This window comes from Cryptomeria japonica, chromosome 5 (assembly GCF_030272615.1).
Source record: "Cryptomeria japonica chromosome 5, Sugi_1.0, whole genome shotgun sequence".
NCBI classification, from domain to species: Eukaryota; Viridiplantae; Streptophyta; class Pinopsida; order Cupressales; family Cupressaceae; genus Cryptomeria; species Cryptomeria japonica.
The window spans coordinates 605,654,268-605,676,565 of NC_081409.1; the positions used below are offsets into that span (position 1 = coordinate 605,654,268).

A 22,298-nucleotide genomic window follows, 5' to 3' on the forward strand; every position below is an offset into this window, starting at 1 on the left:
AGATTGAATATTTCTTATGTTTCTCTTCTCATAGACTAGTGTAGGAAGCATTTTGCTATCTTGCTTCCTTTCATGAGGGCCAACCTTCTTCCTGTTGACATTGTATAGCTTTCGTTTCCACCTATCAATAAGTTAGTTAGCAAAGGAGATTTGAGAACAACTATCTTGTAAATATCCTCAAAATGGAAGAATCTAATACTACAGGCTTACGGCCAATGCTAGTCCTCAAGAGATTTACATTGATAAAAGATTCAAAAGTCAAGTGTTAGGAAGCAGGGACTAGGCTTTGAATTTAGTAATAATAAAGTGATCAATGTTGTTGAGATTGAACTCTTATTCAAGCGATCCCAAAATTTCATTGTAATTAAAATAATTCTCAAAAGTCTTAAAATCTTATATACCCTTAAAGAAATGTTTACCTCAAATTTAAAAACGAACCCCTAACATATTTTTTTAATAATTTACTTATATCTAAAAGATTAGTCACACCCTATTAACTCTTGGGAAAGGATTTCAAGGGTTTGCCAAGCCCTCCATTTTATTTATTCCTTGAGAATTTAGGGCGTAGCCTACTTTCTTATAAAGCTCGTGGAAGGATACTTGGTGCCCTAACTTTATTTACCACACCAACATGTTTTTCGTGGGATGTGGGCTAAATACAATTAATTTTCTTCTTCGTTGTACCTACCTACCATTTGATTAGAATAAAAAAATGCTTAAAGCTTAAAAAACAATAAAAAAGAATCTAATAGCTCGCCTTTCTTCACCACTCAACTTTCATTAACGGCATTTGACCACATATTGTTGGAATCCTCGGGTCAGAAATATCTCCATTTTATGATAAAAATTATTTCAAGCTAAACATGGTTTTATTTCTGTTTTTAAAACAGACAAATATTTTTCATTTTAATGTCTGTAAGTTGACAACGGTGTAGCTGCCGTCTACTAACTGACAGCTGTGTAAGCCTGTAATTAGTGAAGTCCCGTGTTTTGCGAATCACGTCATTTAACATTCTGTTATTTAACCCTCGCCGTGTCTTTTGACGGTAACGTGAACTGACGCCATTGTGTTCCCCTTTATTACCCTAACCGTATATGTTGTGTTCTCCCTGCCGCAATTGAGGAGGAGGCTGCCTGTTTAACGGTCGTGTTTCTCTGTCACAGGTATTTTGTGCCATCTGTTGATGACTTTCTTCTTTTAAATTTCCAAGTTTTGTTGTGCTTTAGGACTCGGATTTGTTGTATGTTAGGACTCGGATTTGTTTGTAGGAGTCGTGCCATTTTTATATTTATGAATCCAAGAGACGTAAAGAGGGTTTGAGTTCGTTGAGTGGTCGCATATCGAATCCTAGAGATCGATGCATGCGAATGTCTAATGCTAATGGCATTCTGTCAATGGCGCTCTGTTTTATTGTTGTCCTTCTATCGATTTTTTCTTGTATGTTGTATAGTTGTTTTCTTAAATAAAAGGTCATAGTTAAATTTCAATGTCCGCCAGTGACCAAAATAGGTCAATAGCACCCAGCAACACACCCGACTATGGTAGATAAGGGTTGCAGACCAAAGCACTGCAATTCTAGATCTATGTCAAAACTAGAGGGAATAAGTGTTTACTTTGACAAAAGTGCCCTCTAAAATTTTATTATAGATCAACACTAAAACTATTCATGGGAGAGGATTCAGTGGTTGTCCATCCTAATTTAATATCTTTATATCAAAACTAGAGGAAAAATACATACTTTGATAAAAGTACTCTCTAACTTTTACTATAAATTGAAACTAAAACTGTTCAAAAGAGAGGATTTGGTAGTTGTGCACCCTAGATTGGTGCCTCTTGAAATCATAAAAGGGTTAGACTTATAGTTGTGTATTAAGTCTTGTTTTTATTGGTATGTTCATATGACATTGCATGATTTGTTGCTTTTTGGATCTAGTGAGCATATTTTTTAAAATTATAAATAACAATGGTCAATGCTAAGAACCTTGAAGTCATAATTAAGTGGTATACTATTAAAACCAAAGATTAAACTATTAAAAATAATTTTCTTTAAATCTGCAAATGTTATTTCAACTATTAGAATGTGCTCAACTATTGGGTCTTTTACCCTAGAGAGGATATTTGAAGGTAGCTATATCCTACATATATGGTTGAAGTGCCTGCAAATACACTTGATCGGATGAGTTATATATTTTGCTAAAGGAAAAGATTGTCCTGAATTGCCAAAAATAGTTTGTTATCTCACTTATTTTTCGTCAGAATTACTTTTAATCATCCGCATTCCTTAGATTAGTCCATCTGTTGTAGTATACTTGTGTCCGTTGTGCTGTGATCTGGTCCATGCATCTAAGGTCACCCTGGTGCAAAGATCACAGGCTTGCCATCATTTCTCGGTCCAAACCCTTAACATAGCAAAATAAATTGAAAAAAAACTAGAAAACTGCAAGCTTACACAAAGCAAAGTAAGAAAAGAAATGACCGCTATACCCATAGCTTCTGGCCTCTAGCTCAGTGATCACCCAGGCTCTCAAGTGAGCAGGTCATTGTCCAGTTGAAAGGAGGCCTCCTGCTGAACAATGGCCCTCTATGTAGCTGAGTAAAAAAGTGGATGGATGGTTAGACTTAGGAATAGGTGCTACAATAAACCTCTTGACTACTCAGGTTGTGAGAGAAGATTAGAATATAGATCAAGCTTTTTAAATAAGAAGGTTTAAATGAAAGGAGGCCTCCCGCCAAACAGTGGTCCTTTATGCAGATGACAAAAAGTGGATAGATATTGAGGAATGAATGCGTCAATAAATCTCTTGATTTCTCAGGTTGTGATAGAAAGCTTGAATTATAGATCAAGCTTTCTAAATAAGCAGGTTTAAAATGATACAAATTAATTCATTATCTCTGGTTTTAGAAAGGGAAGATCTACAGGTGAATATGGAATGTACGTCCATAGAACCCCATAATCTCTAAAGAAAGAATCGTCCTTCATTATATATCTTGTATGCGCTTCACTTTCTGTTGAAAGAAAAGGATATGCAATCTATGATTCTAATGGTGAGGTTACGACAATTCTTGCACAAAATAGTTGATAGCTTGCTAATGCAGAACTACACGTGGTTGAGGGATGGGAGTAGAAAGTAAAAATCTTTTTCCTTTGATCAACTCCAAGGAATCTTGTAATAGGTATTAAGATCAATATTGAATGGTTTTTGACTTTTGACTTTGGAGTTGACTTGGCCTTGTCACCTCTTTATTTAAGCACTCATTGATCATGGCCATAAGAGAGCTCATGACTTTACGTACCATTCTATCCCTGTTTCTGACATAGGATCATTATAGATACTAGATTCTCTCGCCATGATTCTTAGCAGAAGAGAGACTGTTTTTTTACTAAGCAATCCGTTAACTCAATTATCTGCAGATCTCTATGGCAACTGTTCATAACAACAGATATTATCACTGAAGTCGGGAATCTACTAGCACTAGTAGGGATGATTGGTGAGAGCATAATATTATCTGAATCAAAGTGATGTGGTTGAAACGATAGTTATGGCACAAAAATCTGCATAAGACACAAACTGGTGGGTCATATAAGAAAATTATGGATATGTTCACAATACAGTCTGGTAGATCATATACTACAAAAGATGTCAAGACAGAATATGAAACTGAGGTTAGGTGAACCATCATTTTCCCTTGTATGCTAACAAAACCTTATCCTCTTTCAAAGGATATAAAAGATTTCTTCTATAGGATTAACTATAAAAGCAAATATCTTTCTCAGTAATATCTCTGTGAGCCAAAAATATAAAGATATTTTCAATTTCTTAGGATATTATTGGGAAAAAAATGCAGGAAAAAAAGAAAATAAGAGAAATAAGTTTATAACTGATGTTTTTTACATTTAATGCTATCCTAATTGGATAGAGAGTGAGAGAGTGAAAGTCAATGAGAGTGTGCACTATGAATATTTAAATATGGAATTTCCTCATTAGTTTTGAGATAGCTGATTACATTGCGCACCGCATGGTGCATTACTACATGGTTTGATTTTAAAGTTTGAACCCACAAAATCAATTAACACACCACAAACTACAATTGCTAAGCAACAAAGTGAAAGTGGGCAGAGTCAATGAGGCTAGCTGCTATGAAGTATGATCAACTATGGGGCTGCAGTTCCTGATGTATTTACAATTAGTTGGTTATACATAACGAAGCGGCAATAATCTCATAAAGCTTTTTTATATGAACAAGGTAAATTGATTAGATTATCTTATATGAGCTGGATGTGTTCCAAACCCTCAAAATCAACTACATACCACAAACTACAAATGTCAAGCTGCAAAGTAGCACATAGCGGATGGAGCCAATGAGGTTAGCTGCTATGAAGTATGATAATTATGGGGCTGCAGTTTCTGTTGTTTTTTGCAATGAGTTATACATATTGAAGTGACAATCATCTTATCAAGTTTTTATTATCGAACAATGTAAATAGATTATCATTAGATTGTCTTATACAAGATGGATGTGATCATGTGCAGTATACGCGGAGTGCTTTCAATCACTTGGTTCAGTCATGCACTACACCTCTATTCACTGCTAAATAATAAAACACAGGGGCCTTCATGCTCTCAATCTGATGTAAACTCAGTGCACATGTATCTGTTGATGTTACTTGATCCTCAAGCTATGGTTTAATGTTGTAAATCAGTAAATAAGGGAAACAGCAAGGCACCGTGTTTCTCACGAAGATCAAACACACCATCATCCCCATATCCTAAACCATTTCTTACGACAGATATCTTGTTTCTATAGCACTCAGAACATTTTATATTACAACCATCAGAGCACCTTTCCCAAGAGATGTGCAGGGGTACTGACGTAGCTTACACGTTCTTACTTCCCTTGAGCATGTCAGAATCTGTACTCAAAAGTTTAAGGTAGTTACAAGGAACTATGGTCATATATCCTCCCAAACAGAAATATCTTCCACCTCCTAATTTTAACAAAGCTCTGAATAAACAGAGGTGCCCTTAATATCATTTTAACACAAAATGCAAAGTGTACAAAGAGAACTAAAAAATCTCATAAAGGAATAGGATACAGTTCCTGGTATTGAATTTCCAACGTTCTGCTCGTTCCTAATTCTATTCATCTGCTCTTCATCAAATACCTTTTCCATCCTAAAGATATCAAAATCATTTGATGCTCGGGAAACCCTAAAAACCAGTCTGTTTTGTTACAGAAAAAATCATAGTAGAACGAAGTTAAATGAGTGAAAAAATCGCAGTTTACCTGCACGCTACTGGTGTGCAGGAAAACCTCGGGATCCAGATTGAGTTTGAATCTGGTGCGGATCCTCTACGTGGATCCCCCCCTGCAGGGATGTTCAGGGTCCTGTGGATTTGGGCAGGTCTGCTGCAGGGCAAACCCTAGTGAACTTGGGTCTGTTTTGCAGAACCCAGACAGAACCTCTGGAATACCTCTCTGAAAGAGGTATTTTTTGTAATAATTTTTTTGTAATTTTTTTCTATTAGATACAAACATGACATGGAATCATTGGCAAGAAGTTTTGTTTTTGCTATATCTGATTGAGCCCAATACATCTTTTCTAGGTATGGCTGGTCCAGTCCACGGGTAAATCAATTATGGTATAGTGGTAAGTCCCACTCTCCGTTGGTCTGGTTGTGCTCTAGTGTGTGGACGCCCCGCTTTTGGTTTAAGTGTTGCTTCCCTGTCAGTAGCCTGTCCAATGATGGCCAATATGTTATTGTGGTGTTATTATTGTCAGTGCTGCCTCTGGTTCAAGTTTGTATGCTGCTATTTCACTTTAAACTTTTATTGTTAAAAGTTTTGGGTTTTGTACAGCTGTTGGGGAATTTTAACTTTATGGTTCGTCTTTTTTATGGTAAGTCTTGGATTATTGCTGTCATGTTAATATAAACAACATATGATTTACTTTTTAGCCTTTAAGTGTTAATTTATATTTTCTAAATTAACATAGATTTAACCTTTAAATGTATTATTTACCATAGAAATGTATGTGATATATGGTTTTATTAACACACATGACACATATATTGAGTTTCTCTGCTCAATCTTAAAATAATTTATATGGTAACTCGCACCTATGTCAGAGAGTTTTCTGATTTTAATCTTTGAAATTCGGCGAATTTTTGAACATCTTTTAAAAAACATTAGAATTTGCCCCCAAAACTGTATGGAAAAAAGGGCTAGGGCTTTTTCATTAATATATATTTTTAAAAGCATTGATTTGAGTTGTGGGATGTGGGAGGTGATTGTCGGAGATGTCAAATTAGTGACAGCTGTGCAACTTGGGGTGGGGGGAAGGGGGGATGGGTTTTTTAAAGATATCAATATATATCCAGAACTGCCTTCCGCAGGTAGTAGTGGGCAGAGGTGACTGCAATAGGCAGCTGTGAGAATATTTATTTGTTTTCTTCTGTTGTTCGTTCTCTTATTAGGCAGGGGTGGGGGGAAGGGGGGATGGGTTTTTTTAAGATATCAATAATATATATCCAGAACTGCCTTCCGCAGGTAGTAGTGGGCAGAGGTGACTGCAATAGGCAGCTGTGAGAGATATTTATTTGTTTTCTTCTGTTGTTCGTTCTCTTATTAGGCTACTCTGATTTTGTTTAGGTTTTATTTTGTAAATTTGTTATTTATTTATTTGTTTTGTCTTTTTATAAAATTTAATATATTCATTTCAATAATAAACATTTTAAAATATATTTATACTAATATTTAATTATTTGAATTTAATGTTTTAAAATATTATAAAATTAAAGTAAACTTCTAGGTCCAATTATTAATATTTTTAATAATTAATACATAAATTTGAACTTAAAGTATTTCAAATACTTAAATCAAAATTTTAAATTCATCAATAATTTTTTTCTATTATGCGAATTTAATCAGATGTTGCTTGAACTTTCGTTTCTGAACTTAATCTGAGTTTTATCCTTGTCAAATTCAAATACAAACATGAACCTTGTGATATAGATTTACACTTCCAATATATTATATTTCTAAACTTAAAGTCCTGCTTGAGGCTGCAAATATGTATATATTTATGAATTTAATATGTTTTTTTTGTATGGATAAACTTAAAAGAATTCCGATCCCAATTTTTTGCTTTACTGGCATACCCAAATTAGTGCCGGTCACTTGACAGTTTACAGCTTGTAAAGGAAAAACTTGCACACTATTGGAAAATTTTGATCATTATAGAGTTAAATGATTTTTTCATGAAAATATTTTCGGCAATTTGAGATCTGATATTTTCCGAGATATCATATTATCTGCATGTATGCATTTTATACCTTCTTACGGGGTGATCTTTTGCTTTGATGCTTTTCTATCAAATTCACCTATGATTTGCACCTGGACTCATTCATTTGGGTAATACCATACCTAGACTTAAATGTTGTAATTTTCTCTCTTCAACATTGAACATTTACATTTGTAAATTTAAATATGTAACATGTTTCAAGGGGATTTGAAGATGGGTTATGAAACTCTTGATGATTTACCACTTGAACTCATCCTATTTGACAAACGACATATAAGCATTTGGTTGCATATGTTTTGTTGAAATATAAGTTCATCTTGCTTTTTTTGAAGACTTCAGGAGTAAGGTTAATGTGGGGTTTGTAACGGCATTAATTAAGAACTGAATATAAATTCATCTTGCTTTTTTTGAAGACTTCAGGAGTAAGGTTAACGTGGGGTTTGTAACGGCCTTGGGTAAAAGTATGGGTTCATCCGTACACTGCGCGTGTGCACACACACTATATATATATGTACATATATATATGTATATGTATATATATACGTATATATATAGATATATGTGTATATATATATGTATATATACGTATATATATAGATATATGTGTATATATATGTATATATATGTATGTACATATATACATACATATATACACATATATATATGCATATATATATGCATATATATATATATATACGTACGTACATATATATATATATTTAATAAAACTATATATTAATACATAATATATATTACTTATAAATATATGCCAATGTTCATGCACCTGGGCTGAATCTGCACCTGCACCCAGCCCCATATCCCCGTACCGGTAACATAGAATATACTAAAATATAGAAACACACAGAAATTGCTCCTTACGCGAATAGATAGAAACTGTTCACTGTTCATAATTTCATACATCAAGTGGTTTACGATGCTATGGTAGAGAGATGTATCAGTTCGTTAGAGCACTCTTTCTTCCAGTTCTGTGTCCATATGCTAGTGTTGGCCTAGAGGTGTGTGTTGGACTGTAATTCTTTTGTATTGACTAATGCTAACAACAATAATAAATAAGACAAACACATAGTCTGTTCCCTCATAATCATAAATTAGTAATTACTTGGCTGTCTATAGGGTTTGTGAATATAGGTATGAACAATGTGACATCTTTATTTTCAGCAAATATGAGTATTGCTCTAGTGTAAGTTCGTTCTTCGATAAGCAGTCTATTCTCTTTTCAGTTTTCTGTGTGTAATCATTGCATAAGAGGTTTGGATCTCTCCTGTCAAAAACGATCTACAAAGCAGAGCACCAACTTGCCAAGAGTAAGAGATCAAGTTCTGGCAATTATAAAGGTCTAATTGAGGAGAGGCAAGCATGGAGAAAAAATCTAGCAAATCAAACTATAACCATCTATTCTCTGATATTAGTTTGGTTATAAAGACATAAAACTGTTGCAATTACAAATTAGTCACACTTGCGTTTCTTAAATTCCAGAAGAGCAAGCATGGAGAAAAAATCTAGCAAATCAAACTATAACCATCTATTCTCTGATATTAGTTTGGTTATAAAGACATAAAACTGTTGCAATTACAAATTAGTCACACTTGCGTTTCTTAAATTCCAGAAGAGCAAAGCATGGATTCAGTGGACCCCATAAAAACACCACCTCAGAAGCATTGACACTTCACATCGAAGGGGCGAAGTTAAAAGTGTTTGCACCAAAAGCTGAATAAGCTTGAGCAGAAAGTGGTTTAAACTTTAGCTCACTGTCGAGATAATCTTAGTTGCACGAGCATACTGAGATGCATTGCCATATGCCAGGTGTTTCATCATGGTGGCATTGGGCCATGTACACACCTGTATTTGGAGGCTTTCTGCCTTTCAAAAACATATGTATTGAGAATATGTGGAGTTGCCTTCAATGGTCAACCTTGCATTTGCCTTGCTCTGATGTGGAAGTTAAGCTCGCTATAAATTTATTTTCCATGGTCTTCGCAGCCTTATTTCCTCCAGAGATGCTTCTTTCCTTCTTATTTTCATAAAGAGCGCCTCACTTGCCTTTAACAATGTCTCTGTTTGTTTGGCAGTCACAAGTAATCATTTTTTTTCCCTTTGTACACATTATTGAGGAATATCTGGCCATTCTTGACAAAACGCAGTGTTTATGTTGTGCACAATTTGATCCTATAAATTGCTCAAGTCAACCTCCTCACCAACACCCCAGTTGTTTTGAATTTGCCTAAAGCTCACACAATATGTCCCATTAGTGTAGAGATTAGAAGAATTAAATTTCGAGGATGATTATTTGGTTAGCTCCCATTTGCGTTTACATTGAGAGACTCTCCACACTCAGTAACATCATCTGTGGAAGCTTTGAAACTTCTATATACTTTACCGCTGTTTTTGGGACATTGCCATAGGTATTGGGACATTACTACAGATGTTATGACATTACTGCTAGTTTTCGGACATTACCATGAGTGTTGGGACATTGCTGGTGTTTGTTGGATATTACTGCTGGTTTTGGGACATACCTGCCGAAAATCAGGATACATTGCATGTTATCAATAACCACTGCTTGGTGGGTTTCTGAAAGAGTTGGGGTTAAGCTTCCTGGGAGTGGTAAATTACACACTGTAGTTCCTTAAATACTAACAGCTTGAGCCCAACTCTGGACCTGTATCTGATGGAAATGTTGAGGATAACTGTGTTCGCTTGCTGGATTGTGTGAAGCTAGCTATTCAGAACTCTCATTTGGGTTTTCAGTCATGAACCAAGTTAGATGAAACATAGTAACACAACAGGCAATTGCTTGTATTCTAATTTTTTATGCATGTTCTCTTTGTTTAACATGTGTGAGAAACTACTCAGGGTAGCCTCAGTAATTCATAACATATATTCCATACACATTATTCTATTTTTTCTAATCAAGAGTAGTGCAATGTTGTAGATGGTAGCTCGAAAAAACATGTTACTGAAAATTCGATATTTTTGCATCTTGTAAATGTGCCCCATTACTGTTTTCTTATTATTTGATACCAACGACATTCTTTTGAAAAATTGAAAGCTATTACACTTTTGAGTGTGGGGCCCTTGCATCTGTAATAAGTTTGCATTTGAATCTTATTTCTTTTATGTATCGGCATTTCTAGTAATTGCTCTCCTCTTTTAATAGAAGCTCGATTCTTTCCTAATATGTACTGCTGAAGCAATGGTAATTTCATTTAGTGCCGTCTCCCAGGAAGGACAGCCAACAATATTTACAGAGATGGGCAAGGGACCTGGTCTCTTTTCAGACATCGGGAAGAAGGCTAAAGGTAATTTTGTGATCAACAATTTAACTTTTGCTTTAGCAATTTTGAAATATGGTAGTGAATATCCTGAAGATTATCTATCTTGAAGACATAAACTGGACTATATCATGTATTTTAAAATGCTTGAATTAATATTATTGATTTATGCTATATATTTTTTGAAGTTGAATTTAATCACTTTCTTTTCCTTAAGTAGGATTTATTAGGAAATACTAAATTGTGGAACACACAACTCAGAAATAGTAACATTAGGAACATTGAGTATAATTCAATAAGGCTCTTGGAGACAGTTGTAATTGTCTAAATGTAACAGGCCTAGCAAGTTTTCATTTTATTTAGTCTTCCAGTTATCAGTATCTTTTGAAATTTCTAATTGATTATTGTTTTGTAATTACTGCCTTTCCTTTGTAGTGCATGTCATATATGAGAATCGGTCATGATTAATAGCGTAAATTAAAAGAACTTAACTTTTTGGTTATCAGTAATCTTAGTTATTTTTTGTTCTCCCTCTTGGCATATTGCTTCTATGCATACACCTTTAAAGACCAAATAGTGCTGGGGAAATGAATGACCAGTCAGAGGTTGACTTGGATGCTCTCTTTTTGGAATATTGGGCAAAGATTTCCAAGTTTCAAGCAGACATTTTCATGAACTTTTGCACTTTGAAGTCAAAAAGTCAAAATCAGGGATGAATCGACCTTAAAAATATATGTAAAGCAGATCGGGGAAGTGCACCATCTCCTCATTTGATGGATCCAACAAAGCTTCAGCTCGAGATTGAATCTAAAATTTAAATAGTCCTATGTCTGAGGAGGAAGGAATTAAATTTGCAATCCCTCACTTGGAAGGAGCTGCACATGGGGGGTGGTATCGTGGGTTAGTCGCTCAAGGTCATAACCTTATGACCACCTATGAAGAATTTTGTAGAAGGTTCACTGGCATACTTGAGTGTAATGTCCCCTAATGGAACCCTCTTATATTCTGACCAAGAATCACAATTTTAGTGCACAGTAAATACAATAGAGGGACACTGCTGTCAACTTAAGCTTAACTGGAACCTTCACAACAGGTTAGTCAACATTTCCATTATGTTATGATAGCTCATATATTCATCATTCTTTATATGTTGCCCAGTTTATATGAAGGATTCAACAACCCTTTCTCTCCCTACACCTGTCCCCATTATGGAGCTCAAGGAGAATCACACAAGGCGCCTCGAGTCTATCCCTCTCCGACAAGCCCAAGAGCACCAAGGACCTCGTCAACTTGACCTCTTGGCCCACACTCGGGTTGGCGTACATGCTGGAGCGTAGTGCTCTTGCTTCCTTGTATTCATCTCTTTAATTGGATGGTGAGATTGAAAGGTATTAGACTCCATCATATAATTTACTTAATTGCAATATGAATAGTTAGTGATAGAAAGACATTATTACACTGTCATACATATTGCAGTCTATATTAATATTACTATTAAATTCTGCATAAGAACATTATCTGGTGTCATATATTAAGCATACAAATTAAGCATATCCCCATGCATACCACCAAGAACAAGGATGTTACTGTATGTAACTTAATAACAGTTCTGATCTGATCTGATCGATGGTGATGTCACTAGAGGCTTTTGATTCCTTTTCTTCATATCTCTCAATGTGAGGGAGAGGTCACACCTCTTCATCATGTATGCTCTTTGGCAAGAGACACACCCTTTCACCATTAGCACCCTTTGAAAGAGTGCAACTCTTTATTATTTCTGCTCTTTGAAAGGGACAAAACCTTTAAACAATCAGATCTGCATTTCTGATTCCCAAAATTATATCTCCTCAAATGAGGTTCTCTTCTCCCTTTTATATCTCATGTTTGAGGGAGTCGCAACTTTTCATTTTTATGTCTTTTGACCATTCATTAACCTAATTAAATATTAATAATATTTAATTATATTCTTTAATATTTTAATTTAATTTTTAATATTTTAATTTTATTATTATTACTATTTATCATTAAATTTTATTTCAAAGTGGGGACATTACATTGAGAGGCAAGAATGAAGAATTTTGTAGAAGGTTCACTGGCATATTTGAGAGGCAAGACCTAGAGGAGCACTTTAGGGAGTTGGCACAACTACAACATGGCTTTGTGAATGCATATGTGGTTGATTTCTTGAGGGTAGCTGTGATGTATCTTATGTGTTGGAGAGGTGTTTGACTTTTCTCTTAATGGAAGTGTTGAAAAAGCCCCTAAGAGGCTTAGTCGATGGCCTTGAGCCAGATTCATTGCAAGCAGCCATCAAAAGGGGCCTTGACATTGGAACCATCTAAATGCCTTGTTTTCCCTTCGTGTAAGTTGTTGGCATTGGATACCACTACACATAATAGATACTTCCTAGAGTCTATCACTGGAGGTTTGAGTAACAAGAGCACCATAGTAGCAGCAGAGGACTCCACTCAAACCTTTCATGTAGAGATTGGGGGCTGTCCCTACAACAACATGGCTTAGTGGATACACATTCATGGCTGATTTCCTAGGGTGAGATGTGATGGTACCTAATTTGTTAGAGAGGCATCTGACTTTCCTCTTCATGGAAGGGTTGAAAGAGCGCGTTAGGCTTGGTTAAAGCTATTGAACTAATTTATTGTAGGCAACTACCAAAAGGGCCTTGGTATTGGAACCATCTAATTTCCCTATCTCCCATTCCTCTAAATCGTTGGCATTGGAGACCACTTAGATCCTTCCAAGAGTCTACCACTAGAGAGGCCTGAGTACAAGAGCATCACAACAGCTGCAAAGGACTCCACACAAATCTTTTTTGTAGAGATTTGGGCTGCATTTTCAACCCACACAGATCACGAGGAGATGGGACACACCTTTAGGTATCAGCAAATATGTGCTATGACTTGCAATAAGTTGCATAGGAAGTAGATAATTTTCAGTTGCAAAGAGCCTTAAGGCCTGATACATAGATGTTTGTGAAATGGGTAAATGCATCTAATTGAGATGTCCTCTAACGATTAGGGAGAGCCTGAGCTGTGCATAGAGGCATAGATTGTGGAGGATGAGGTATCACTAGTAGGTCTCTCTTCAACAAAGGCAGTTGGCTAACATTTTATATCACCTAGATTTATGATGTCCCCTTTCGCTCTGTAGCTTTGAGTTTGTAGATGACTAGCGTAGGAGCAGCAGTAGCTAGGATTGTAGTTGCTTTTAGTTAAGATAAGTTAAATAAGTGAATAAGGCAGATGAAAGATGAACACTTTCAATTAGGATTCGGGTAAACAAGGGAAATGGAAATGTCAATTATTAGTGTCAGTCATCAGTTTGGAACTGCCGTTGATGAAGGGATGAACTTGCTAGTTGATTGTTTTCGATTGAGGGAGGAACTTGTCAGTCAACTGCCATCAATGGAGGACTGGATTGCCTATGATTGAGAAATCATAGAGTGTATAGGCAGCACTTGGAGGAAATGAAAATAAACTTCCGAAATGGAAACAAAATTCAACTTCATTCCCAATAGTATGATGCTGCTTTTGGCAGTTTTGTTACTCAGAGACAAAAGCCTACAGGCAGGTTAATTCGACTACCTCAGAGGAACAGAGTGCCAGCAGGACTGTGCAGAGCATCAACAGGATTGACTGTTGACAGTGACAGGGAACATATGTGGTGTTAGAGAATATGTGCAGTATTCAAGCTCGAGCTGGGGTGAGCTATTTTGAACTTGGGTGTTTAATAAGTGAGTTGTGTGCTGAACCTCAGCAGCTCAAAAAAATTTAAAACGCAGAAATTATGTGTTGCTCATCATAGAGGGTTATATGGTTAATATAAATTACAGTACAAATTATTGCCATCTATTACTTTGCTTTTCTTTGTATTCAAGCTCGAGCTGGGGTGAGCTATTTTGAACTTGGGTGTTTAATAAGTGAGTTGTGTGCTGAACCTCAGCAGCTCAAAAAAATTTAAAACGCAGAAATTATGTGTTGCTCATCATAGAGGGTTATATGGTTAATATAAATTACAGTACAAATTATTGCCATCTATTACTTTGCTCTTCTTAGTATAAATTTCCTGTGTGCTTTTATTCAATACATATGCATTCCACCTTATTAATTCCTCAGTTGTGTAATATTTAAAATCTATATGTTGTTGATCCACAAATTTGACATGTTGTACATTCTTACGTTATGTTCTTGGCCATTGTTTTAAATTTATATGTAATTCATATCCTACATTTTTTATATCACAAAAAATATAGGAAGCGGACTCATTTATAATACATGGTTTAAGTGAATGTTCTTTAAGAACATGTTTTTTCATGTTATAACAATATCAGTAATTCTCTTGATATTTCAATTTTCACAAAATATATAATTAGCATATGTTATGAAGCCTTTGTTATAGACTTCTCTCATACTTTATCAGCAATTGGCTTTCAGATCTTCTTACAAAGGACTACAATTATGATCACAAGTTTACCGTGACTACATATAGTGAGACTGGTCTGGTGAGGTTCTCTTTTCCTGGCTTTCATGGTTTTAGTGAAAGTAATTTTTGGTTATAATTTTATGGCTATTCTTACTTATGTCTATATAATTGGATATCATGGTGATATTCACACTTTTCAGGCTTTATTTATGGAAGTTTTGAAAACTTAGGTGACATTTTTATAGCCAGCTGTGAATATTGTACAAACTGAGCGATTGTTCATATCTTCAATGTCAAACAGAAATATCATGTAAGGTACTGAAATGAGTCTTAGGACTTATCAATATATGTGTAAGCTCTTTGCTTTGTGATCTTACTTAAATAAAGCCAATGCTCAACTTACATCTCAACCTTTTATTCTTTAAAAGAGCATCTTCGAAATAAATCTAAGCATCTTTCCCACAGATATTGTTTCCGGTTGCTTCAAATATTTTACTAAGGTAAGGGCAATTAAAATGTGTGCTTCCGAAAGAACTAGCTGGCTCATTCCCCCCACCCACATTTTTACCTGGAGTCTCAAATTCAACCCCCGCAGCCTCATTCTGACCCTCTTTGTTACTTATGTCGTGACAACTCAATGACACTGCAAGAAATTAAATTTAAGGTTTAAATTTTAATCCATACATCTGTCATTATACAAGGACTGAAGACAAGGATTTTCTTTTTATTTTTTCTTGAAGTTGTACAAAACATAGAAGGAAAGGTACACAAAGTTAAGAATCCTTGTCCAACCTCTGTCGAACAAGGATTTCACTTTTGTTTTTGTTAATGTCAGATGAAGCACAAAAGTAGAGGATATACAAAAGATGAAATTCTAATTTGACTAGTATTAAATTATTAATTAGCTAGTTATGTGAATTTGCAAATAAACATTTAAGAATAATTTAGTAAATAAATTTAACAACCTAAATTATTGCTGTCATAAATGTAAAATGTCCCGCATAAGCATTAAAGGGGGAATGGATGGGATATTCTCTTGGATGAAGACAAAAGGAGTAGGTCGGAAGCAGATTTGGAGCAGATCACATCAGACCTTATTACAGACCTGGAGCAGACTTCATAGCAGATTATTGGAGATAATTGAATGGAAATGAAATAAGCATTTGATCTGAAATAGGGGAGTCTAGTTTTGATTACTATATCAGGTAGAGATTCTGAGATCTGCATCAAGACAGATTCACACATCTGCAGCAATCATTACAAAAGAGCACAAATACAGATTAGGGAAAGATCATTGTTGAGCAGCAAGGCAAACTCTAGGGTAATCCGGAAGGGGACATTGCAATTGGTATCAGAGATAACATCCTGCCAGCTTGTGAAACATGGAAAGAATTTTGAGAACTGAATGAGCAACAACAGATAATGAAAAGTTCTGAAAACAAACTTGTTTGGAAGATTAAAAGATGATAGGAATGTGGATGCTTAGAGAAGCAACATATGAAGGGTATGAAGGAAAACAGCAGAGCTGAGAGAGAAACAACATATGAAGGAAGGTTGTATGCCTTAGTATGCCTTCCAAGATATCTAAAAAATTCATAAAAATGCAAGTTAATTGAGCATTAATGAATTTAAGATACCTATAGCAAAAGATAAGGTAGGCAAAGGTGCCATAAACCAACCTGTTTGGAAGGTGAATGAGCAACAGTGGATGAGGAAAATAAATGCAAAGCAACAGAAACTGCAAACAGAGCAGCAGCTACAAGAGAAACATATTTGACAATCTTGAGAAAAGAGTAGATTTTCTATGGAGCATGAAAAATCATCCAAGTCAAACCAATGAACAATTAAGGGATGTACGATATGGAAAGTTCAGATAAATATTGAGTTATATCTTCTTGCTCAGTTGAAAAATATGGAAAGTAAAACTGTATGTAAGCTTAAAGCTGACAGAGATTTGGGTACTAAAAGTAAGGATGTTGACATGAAGCATAACACAGCTGCATGATGATTGATATTGTCTTATTCCTAAAGAGCTCAATCAAGTCACAAAAAGGTCAAACTTCTCATTTGTAATTCATTGATTGCTGGTTGCATCAGCAACAAACTCGTCAACAACTAGAAAATGGATAAACATGGGAGTAGAAAGGCACGGTTAGGTCCACTTTCTGGCTCAAAATGGGTTATGAGCAGCAAGATGGAGATAGGCCCACTTTCTAGCTCTAAATGGGTTATAAGCAGCAAGATGGGGTTAGGCCCTCTTTCTGGCTCTAAGTGGCTTATGAACAGCAAGGTGGGGTTAGGCCCCCTATTGCGACTCTCCCAACATTACGATGATTGACTTTTGACTTAAAGGGATGATGCATGAATAGAGAAAGTAGTTACAAGCACCCCACTAGGGTAGACCACCCCGAGTGGATGTCCAATGTGCCTGCCACTGGGGCCAAGAAGGTGAGTGTCTGCTCTTGGGCTTAGTGCTGGGATGGCTTTGGGTTGACCTATCATGCTTCCTCCCCCGAATCTTAATGTGTTGGAGTACTAGGGTTAATATATGGATGTATTCTAGTCAAAGAGAAGGAATCTAATAATTTGTGTTTTATGTGTATGCTCTGTGTTTGCATATATTGATGTGTATGCTCCATGTTTGGTTAATTCCTGATGTGTTTCCAACATGTCTACTCCATGTGTGTCTGATTATGTTATGCTTAACAATTCCAAAAATATGTGAATTTATTTAGAAAAGAACATTGCATATAAGGTCATAGATGTGTGTCATGCTTCTAATCTTCATCTTAATATATGTTAAGTTCTTGTGTTAACAAAGAGGTATCCAAGATATTGTGCATATGTTGGGTCAAATCAAATCAATCCTTTACATTTTCAAATGATGAGGAACGAAAGATGAGAGAAAACTTGTCTTAAAATTACAAATATTACAAATTTCCAACACCTTGGTTAAGCTGTTCAAATCAACAACTTGTGATAATCAGAGTAGCGCACACAATGAAAAGCAAGAGCACACACGTACTCTTTGCACAAGGAGAGCTGTTTACTCAACCCAACGCATCAAAACAGAAAGAATGCATCTCTTGGTGGCTATTATAATCCAAGAAGCAATAATAAGAAATTCACTATCAATTGGGGGAGGTAGGAGTTAAACAGTATGACTCTTGAGCTTAGCCTACCATACATTGTCTAGAGCATATGGTCTAGAGTGTAGTGAATGCTGTCACTTTGCATGGGATTGCCAAAAATGTTAGGACGGTAGCTTTCTTGAAATAGGGAGCTCGCGGGAAGAGAACTAGTTTATGCTGCGAGAGGGGTGTGAAAAAATGGTGTGAACATGGAGATCATGATGATGTTGGATGTTTGAAGTAGAAGGCAAGTGTCAGTATGATTGACATAGAGAGAAGTAATGAAATATTGGTCGTTATTCGAGCCCTGCTTGAATTCTGATTGCAACCTTAAATAATAAAAAAAAACCTAATCTATTGAATTTATGAGAGATGGTCAACCCACAATAGAAATACCTAAATTTGGCTAAGAGATGGCCGACCCACAGTAGAAATACTTAAATTCGGCCAAGAGATGGCCGATCCACAGCAGTAATAATTAAATTTGGCTATGACTATTTAAAAGAGGGCTGACTCAAACTGATTTAAACCAATGATTGAGGGGCCGTCCTGATTAAGGGCAATTATGAGCAATATTCAAATAATAATAATTTCTTAATGGAGCTGACTGCGATTTGTTATGGCAACGCTCAGTTCTTAAGAGTTGCAACTCTTGCTAAGGAAAAGAGGATGTTTTGAAGAGGTATGACCCTATCCAATGAAAGATATAAAGGGAATGAGATCTCATTGAGGGAAGGCATCAATTGATCAAATGAATAATATCTGATTGGGATAAGTGCAGAAAAAAGGCAGATAAGGAGATCAGCATAAAGGAATAAGTAAATAAAGTAAAGTAAAGAGATTTAAAAGACTAATAAAATACATCTTTTAGTCCAGCTTAAAGTAAGAATAATAAATCAAAAACTAAGAACGCCTCATGTTGCAAAGAAATATCAGAAACGTTTCTTTTAGGAAAACTGAAGGTAACATTATAGAACTCACCTAAAATCTAATTGAGAAATACATGTTCGTGCAGACAGCAAAGGCAAACACTTCGATTAAGAGAGATAGTCAGTGGAGTAATTAATTGAAGTTCCAGGTTAATGATGATGACTAAATGGAGAGACCTTACCTTGTGTCTTAAGCTGATAAATACACAACTAGATGACTAAGATATGTCGGATATTTTCGAGCTTTCATCTGTACTCACCTCATCTCCACATGCAGCTGCTTAAGTGCAATTTCTGCGTTAATTTAAGCAGCTTAAGTAGCTTGTTGGAACTGTAATTCCTCCCTTATGCATGAGAAGAACCGCAGTCTTGTGCAGTCTTGCAAGAAGATAAAAATATGATTTTTAAATATAGGCCTTGCGTATTATTCATCGAGCTGCATGATAGGCCTTGCATATTATTCATCGAGCTGCATGGCAAACTTCCAAAATTTGTAGAATGTATCCAAGACCTCTATTTATTGAGGCAATTTGTAATGAATTCTTATCTCTGATCTCTGATCAGGGATCATGCAATCAAGAAGTTTATATAATCATTTGAATGAATTAAGATTCATTGGGTTTATTATTTGCTGTTACAATGTTTGTTTGATCAGCTGTTTGAAAGCAACAAGATCTATGGTAGAATCTACACAGCTGGGGTGTTCCCATGCAATTTTTTAATTATGGGAAAATGATTAATTAGAATCTCTTCCTATTTTAGTGGAGCAGCTCCTGTTTAAAAATTGAAAATAAACTTCGAAAAAAAAGGAGGCTGGAAATAAGCAGCAACTACATATTGGAAAGAATGACATATGGCTCCACGATTTTTTTTTCCCTTTTTTCATGTCGCCAGTTTTTTTTTTTCCAAATTTTATCTGAAAAATTATTATTAAAAATTGCATTGTAAAATACAACTTAAGATGTCTGCTTAAAAATAAACAGCAAACATTAATATTCATGGGGCCACCAGCTCCATAAATTGCCGCTTTAAAAAATTGAGCAGTGACTGCTAGCCAAAATAACTAAGTTAAGCAGCCACATGGGGACCCACCCTTCGGATAAATTGTAATGTAATAATTGAATGATTTCTTTTTTGTGTTGCCACAGGGAGATTTTATGATGTGGATAAAATTGTTTAAACCATAATGATGGATAGTTAATTTGAAATTCTCAATATCATGTCGTTGAATATGCCACCTATGCTATGTGATGATAGTTTTTGCTTTCAGGTCCTAATCCTGTTGTGCCTTATGTGCAATTTATTTACTTTCTTCTGCAGATGTTTAATTTATTGTGCCCCCTTGTTGCCAAGTATATATGCATTATGGTGAACTAGAGATAATTATTAGAAAGATGTAGAAATTGAACAATGACTATACATTAGTCTTTTAGATAATTTTACCTTTAAATCTGAAAATGCAGAATTTTACACATTGAAGTAATACTCTTCAAATAGTTAAATACTATTTTGTTGTTGGAGACAACTAACTTCGTTTTGCACGATATACAGGCCTTTACATCAACTGGTTTAAAGAAAGGGGAATCTTTTCTTGGTGATCTGAAGACAGAGTACAAGTACCAAAATGCAACCGTTGATGTGAAAGTTGACACTAATTCCACTGTATGTGCCAAATTGGCTGACCGATGAAGATTTAAATATTGACAAATAGTGTTTCTTGGTTAATATAAATATTTTCTCTGATGGAGTTTCTATCATGAAAAGAAGGGTGTGAAACTTTTGTCATTTCACTTATGCGTAGCTAAATTTGACTGGGATCTTTTCTAATCTATTTCTGGAAGATTCTAACAAAAGTGTTTATCAAATAGATCTCAACAAATATCACTCTTGATCAATTTGTTCCCCATGCCAAGACTGTTTTCAGCTTCAAAATACCAGATCAGAAGTCTGGCAAGGTAAGTTCCTTTTTCTAATGATGAGAAATAAAGATACACCTGTTGAATTCCACACAATTTAATTACACTTAAGGAGAATATGTATAATAAAATTTTCAAGCTCGATGTTATTAGAGAGCTTTGTTTTTCTCTAGTTTCTGAAATTTCTGACTGTTAAGTTACTTATAAATTGTTTATCCCAGGTTGACTTGCAGTACCTTCATGATAATGTTGGGTTAAGTTCAAGCATTGGCTTGACACCTACTCCTATTGCGGAGTTCTCAGCAGCACTTGGCACGGGTGAATATTCACTTGGTGGGGAGTTGGCATTTGACACTGCATCTGGAGCATTTACGAAGTACAGTGCAGGCGTGGGTGTCTCGAAGCCAGAATTCTCTGCAGCTGTCATATTGTATACATTTGACCTTATTCTCTCCTCTTGCATTTATCATGTATTCATTTTATTGGCATTCTTCCTACAGAAGTTTACATTGACATAGGATTGTATCGCAAAATTTTTAGAAATAAACTTACGTCTACTATATTGGTGTTATCGTCATAGGACTGACAAGGGAGATACTGTGAAGGCATCTTACATTCACCTTGTGAACCCAGTTACAAAGACCACGGTTGCTGCTGAAATTACGCACAAGATTTCGAAAAATGAGAATACCTTTACTGTGGGTAGTTCTCATTTTGTCGATCATCTGACCACCATGAAAACCCGAGTTAACAATCAGGGCAAACTTGGTGCGCTTCTGCAGCATGAATGGAGGCCCAAATCCCTCATTACTATATCTGGAGAAGTTGACACCAAGGCTCTGGACAAGAATGCCAAAATTGGTTTGGCGTTGGCATTGAAGCCTTGAGAAGTTGAGACAATCTTTTTGATAATGGATACTTAGGCTGTTTTTTATTCTTCTCAGAGATCATTTCTATATTTTTTGAACAGTTATCTGAAGGCAAATTTGAAGTACTAAAATTTGTTTTGAAGTCTTAAGGAAACTTGAATAGATATTTTGTTCAAATGGATTGTTGTCTCAAGAATAAAGATTGTATGGTCTTCGCTGTTCAAGTTGATTTCTCGGTGAAGCCATGAGCATGAATGGTATTCCTTGTTTGATTTCAATCGATTGACTTAAACGCCCAATTACTTTTTGTACTCAAATAATGAAGTCATTGTTCTGATATTGGATGGGGATTACATATTCTTCTAAATATTTCATGGAAATTTTCGCTCTTAAATTCACTAGTTGGAAACTGCTGT

General features: G+C 35.5%; 1 protein-coding gene across 4 annotated transcripts; it reads left to right on the plus strand.

Moving 5' to 3' along the window:
• The first annotated feature begins 1,007 nt into the window (after nt 1–1,007).
• Nucleotides 1,008–22,221, plus strand: LOC131051793 (mitochondrial outer membrane protein porin of 36 kDa). 4 transcript variants are annotated; one of them, XM_057986400.2, is made up of 7 exons: nt 1,008–1,164; nt 10,536–10,624; nt 15,049–15,116; nt 20,649–20,759; nt 20,966–21,052; nt 21,235–21,443; nt 21,594–22,221. In XM_057986400.2, the coding sequence occupies exons 2-7, from the start codon at nt 10,576–10,578 to the stop codon at nt 21,898–21,900; spliced, it is 831 nt and encodes a 276-aa protein (XP_057842383.1). In that variant the 5' UTR covers nt 1,008–1,164; nt 10,536–10,575; the 3' UTR covers nt 21,901–22,221. The 4 variants fall into 4 exon arrangements, with proteins under 4 accessions (XP_057842383.1, XP_057842384.1, XP_057842382.1 ...); XM_057986401.2 differs by having other exon boundaries at nt 1,012–1,164; nt 10,549–10,624; XM_057986399.2 differs by having other exon boundaries at nt 1,054–1,164; nt 10,483–10,624.
• The last annotated feature ends 77 nt before the right edge of the window (nt 22,222–22,298 follow it).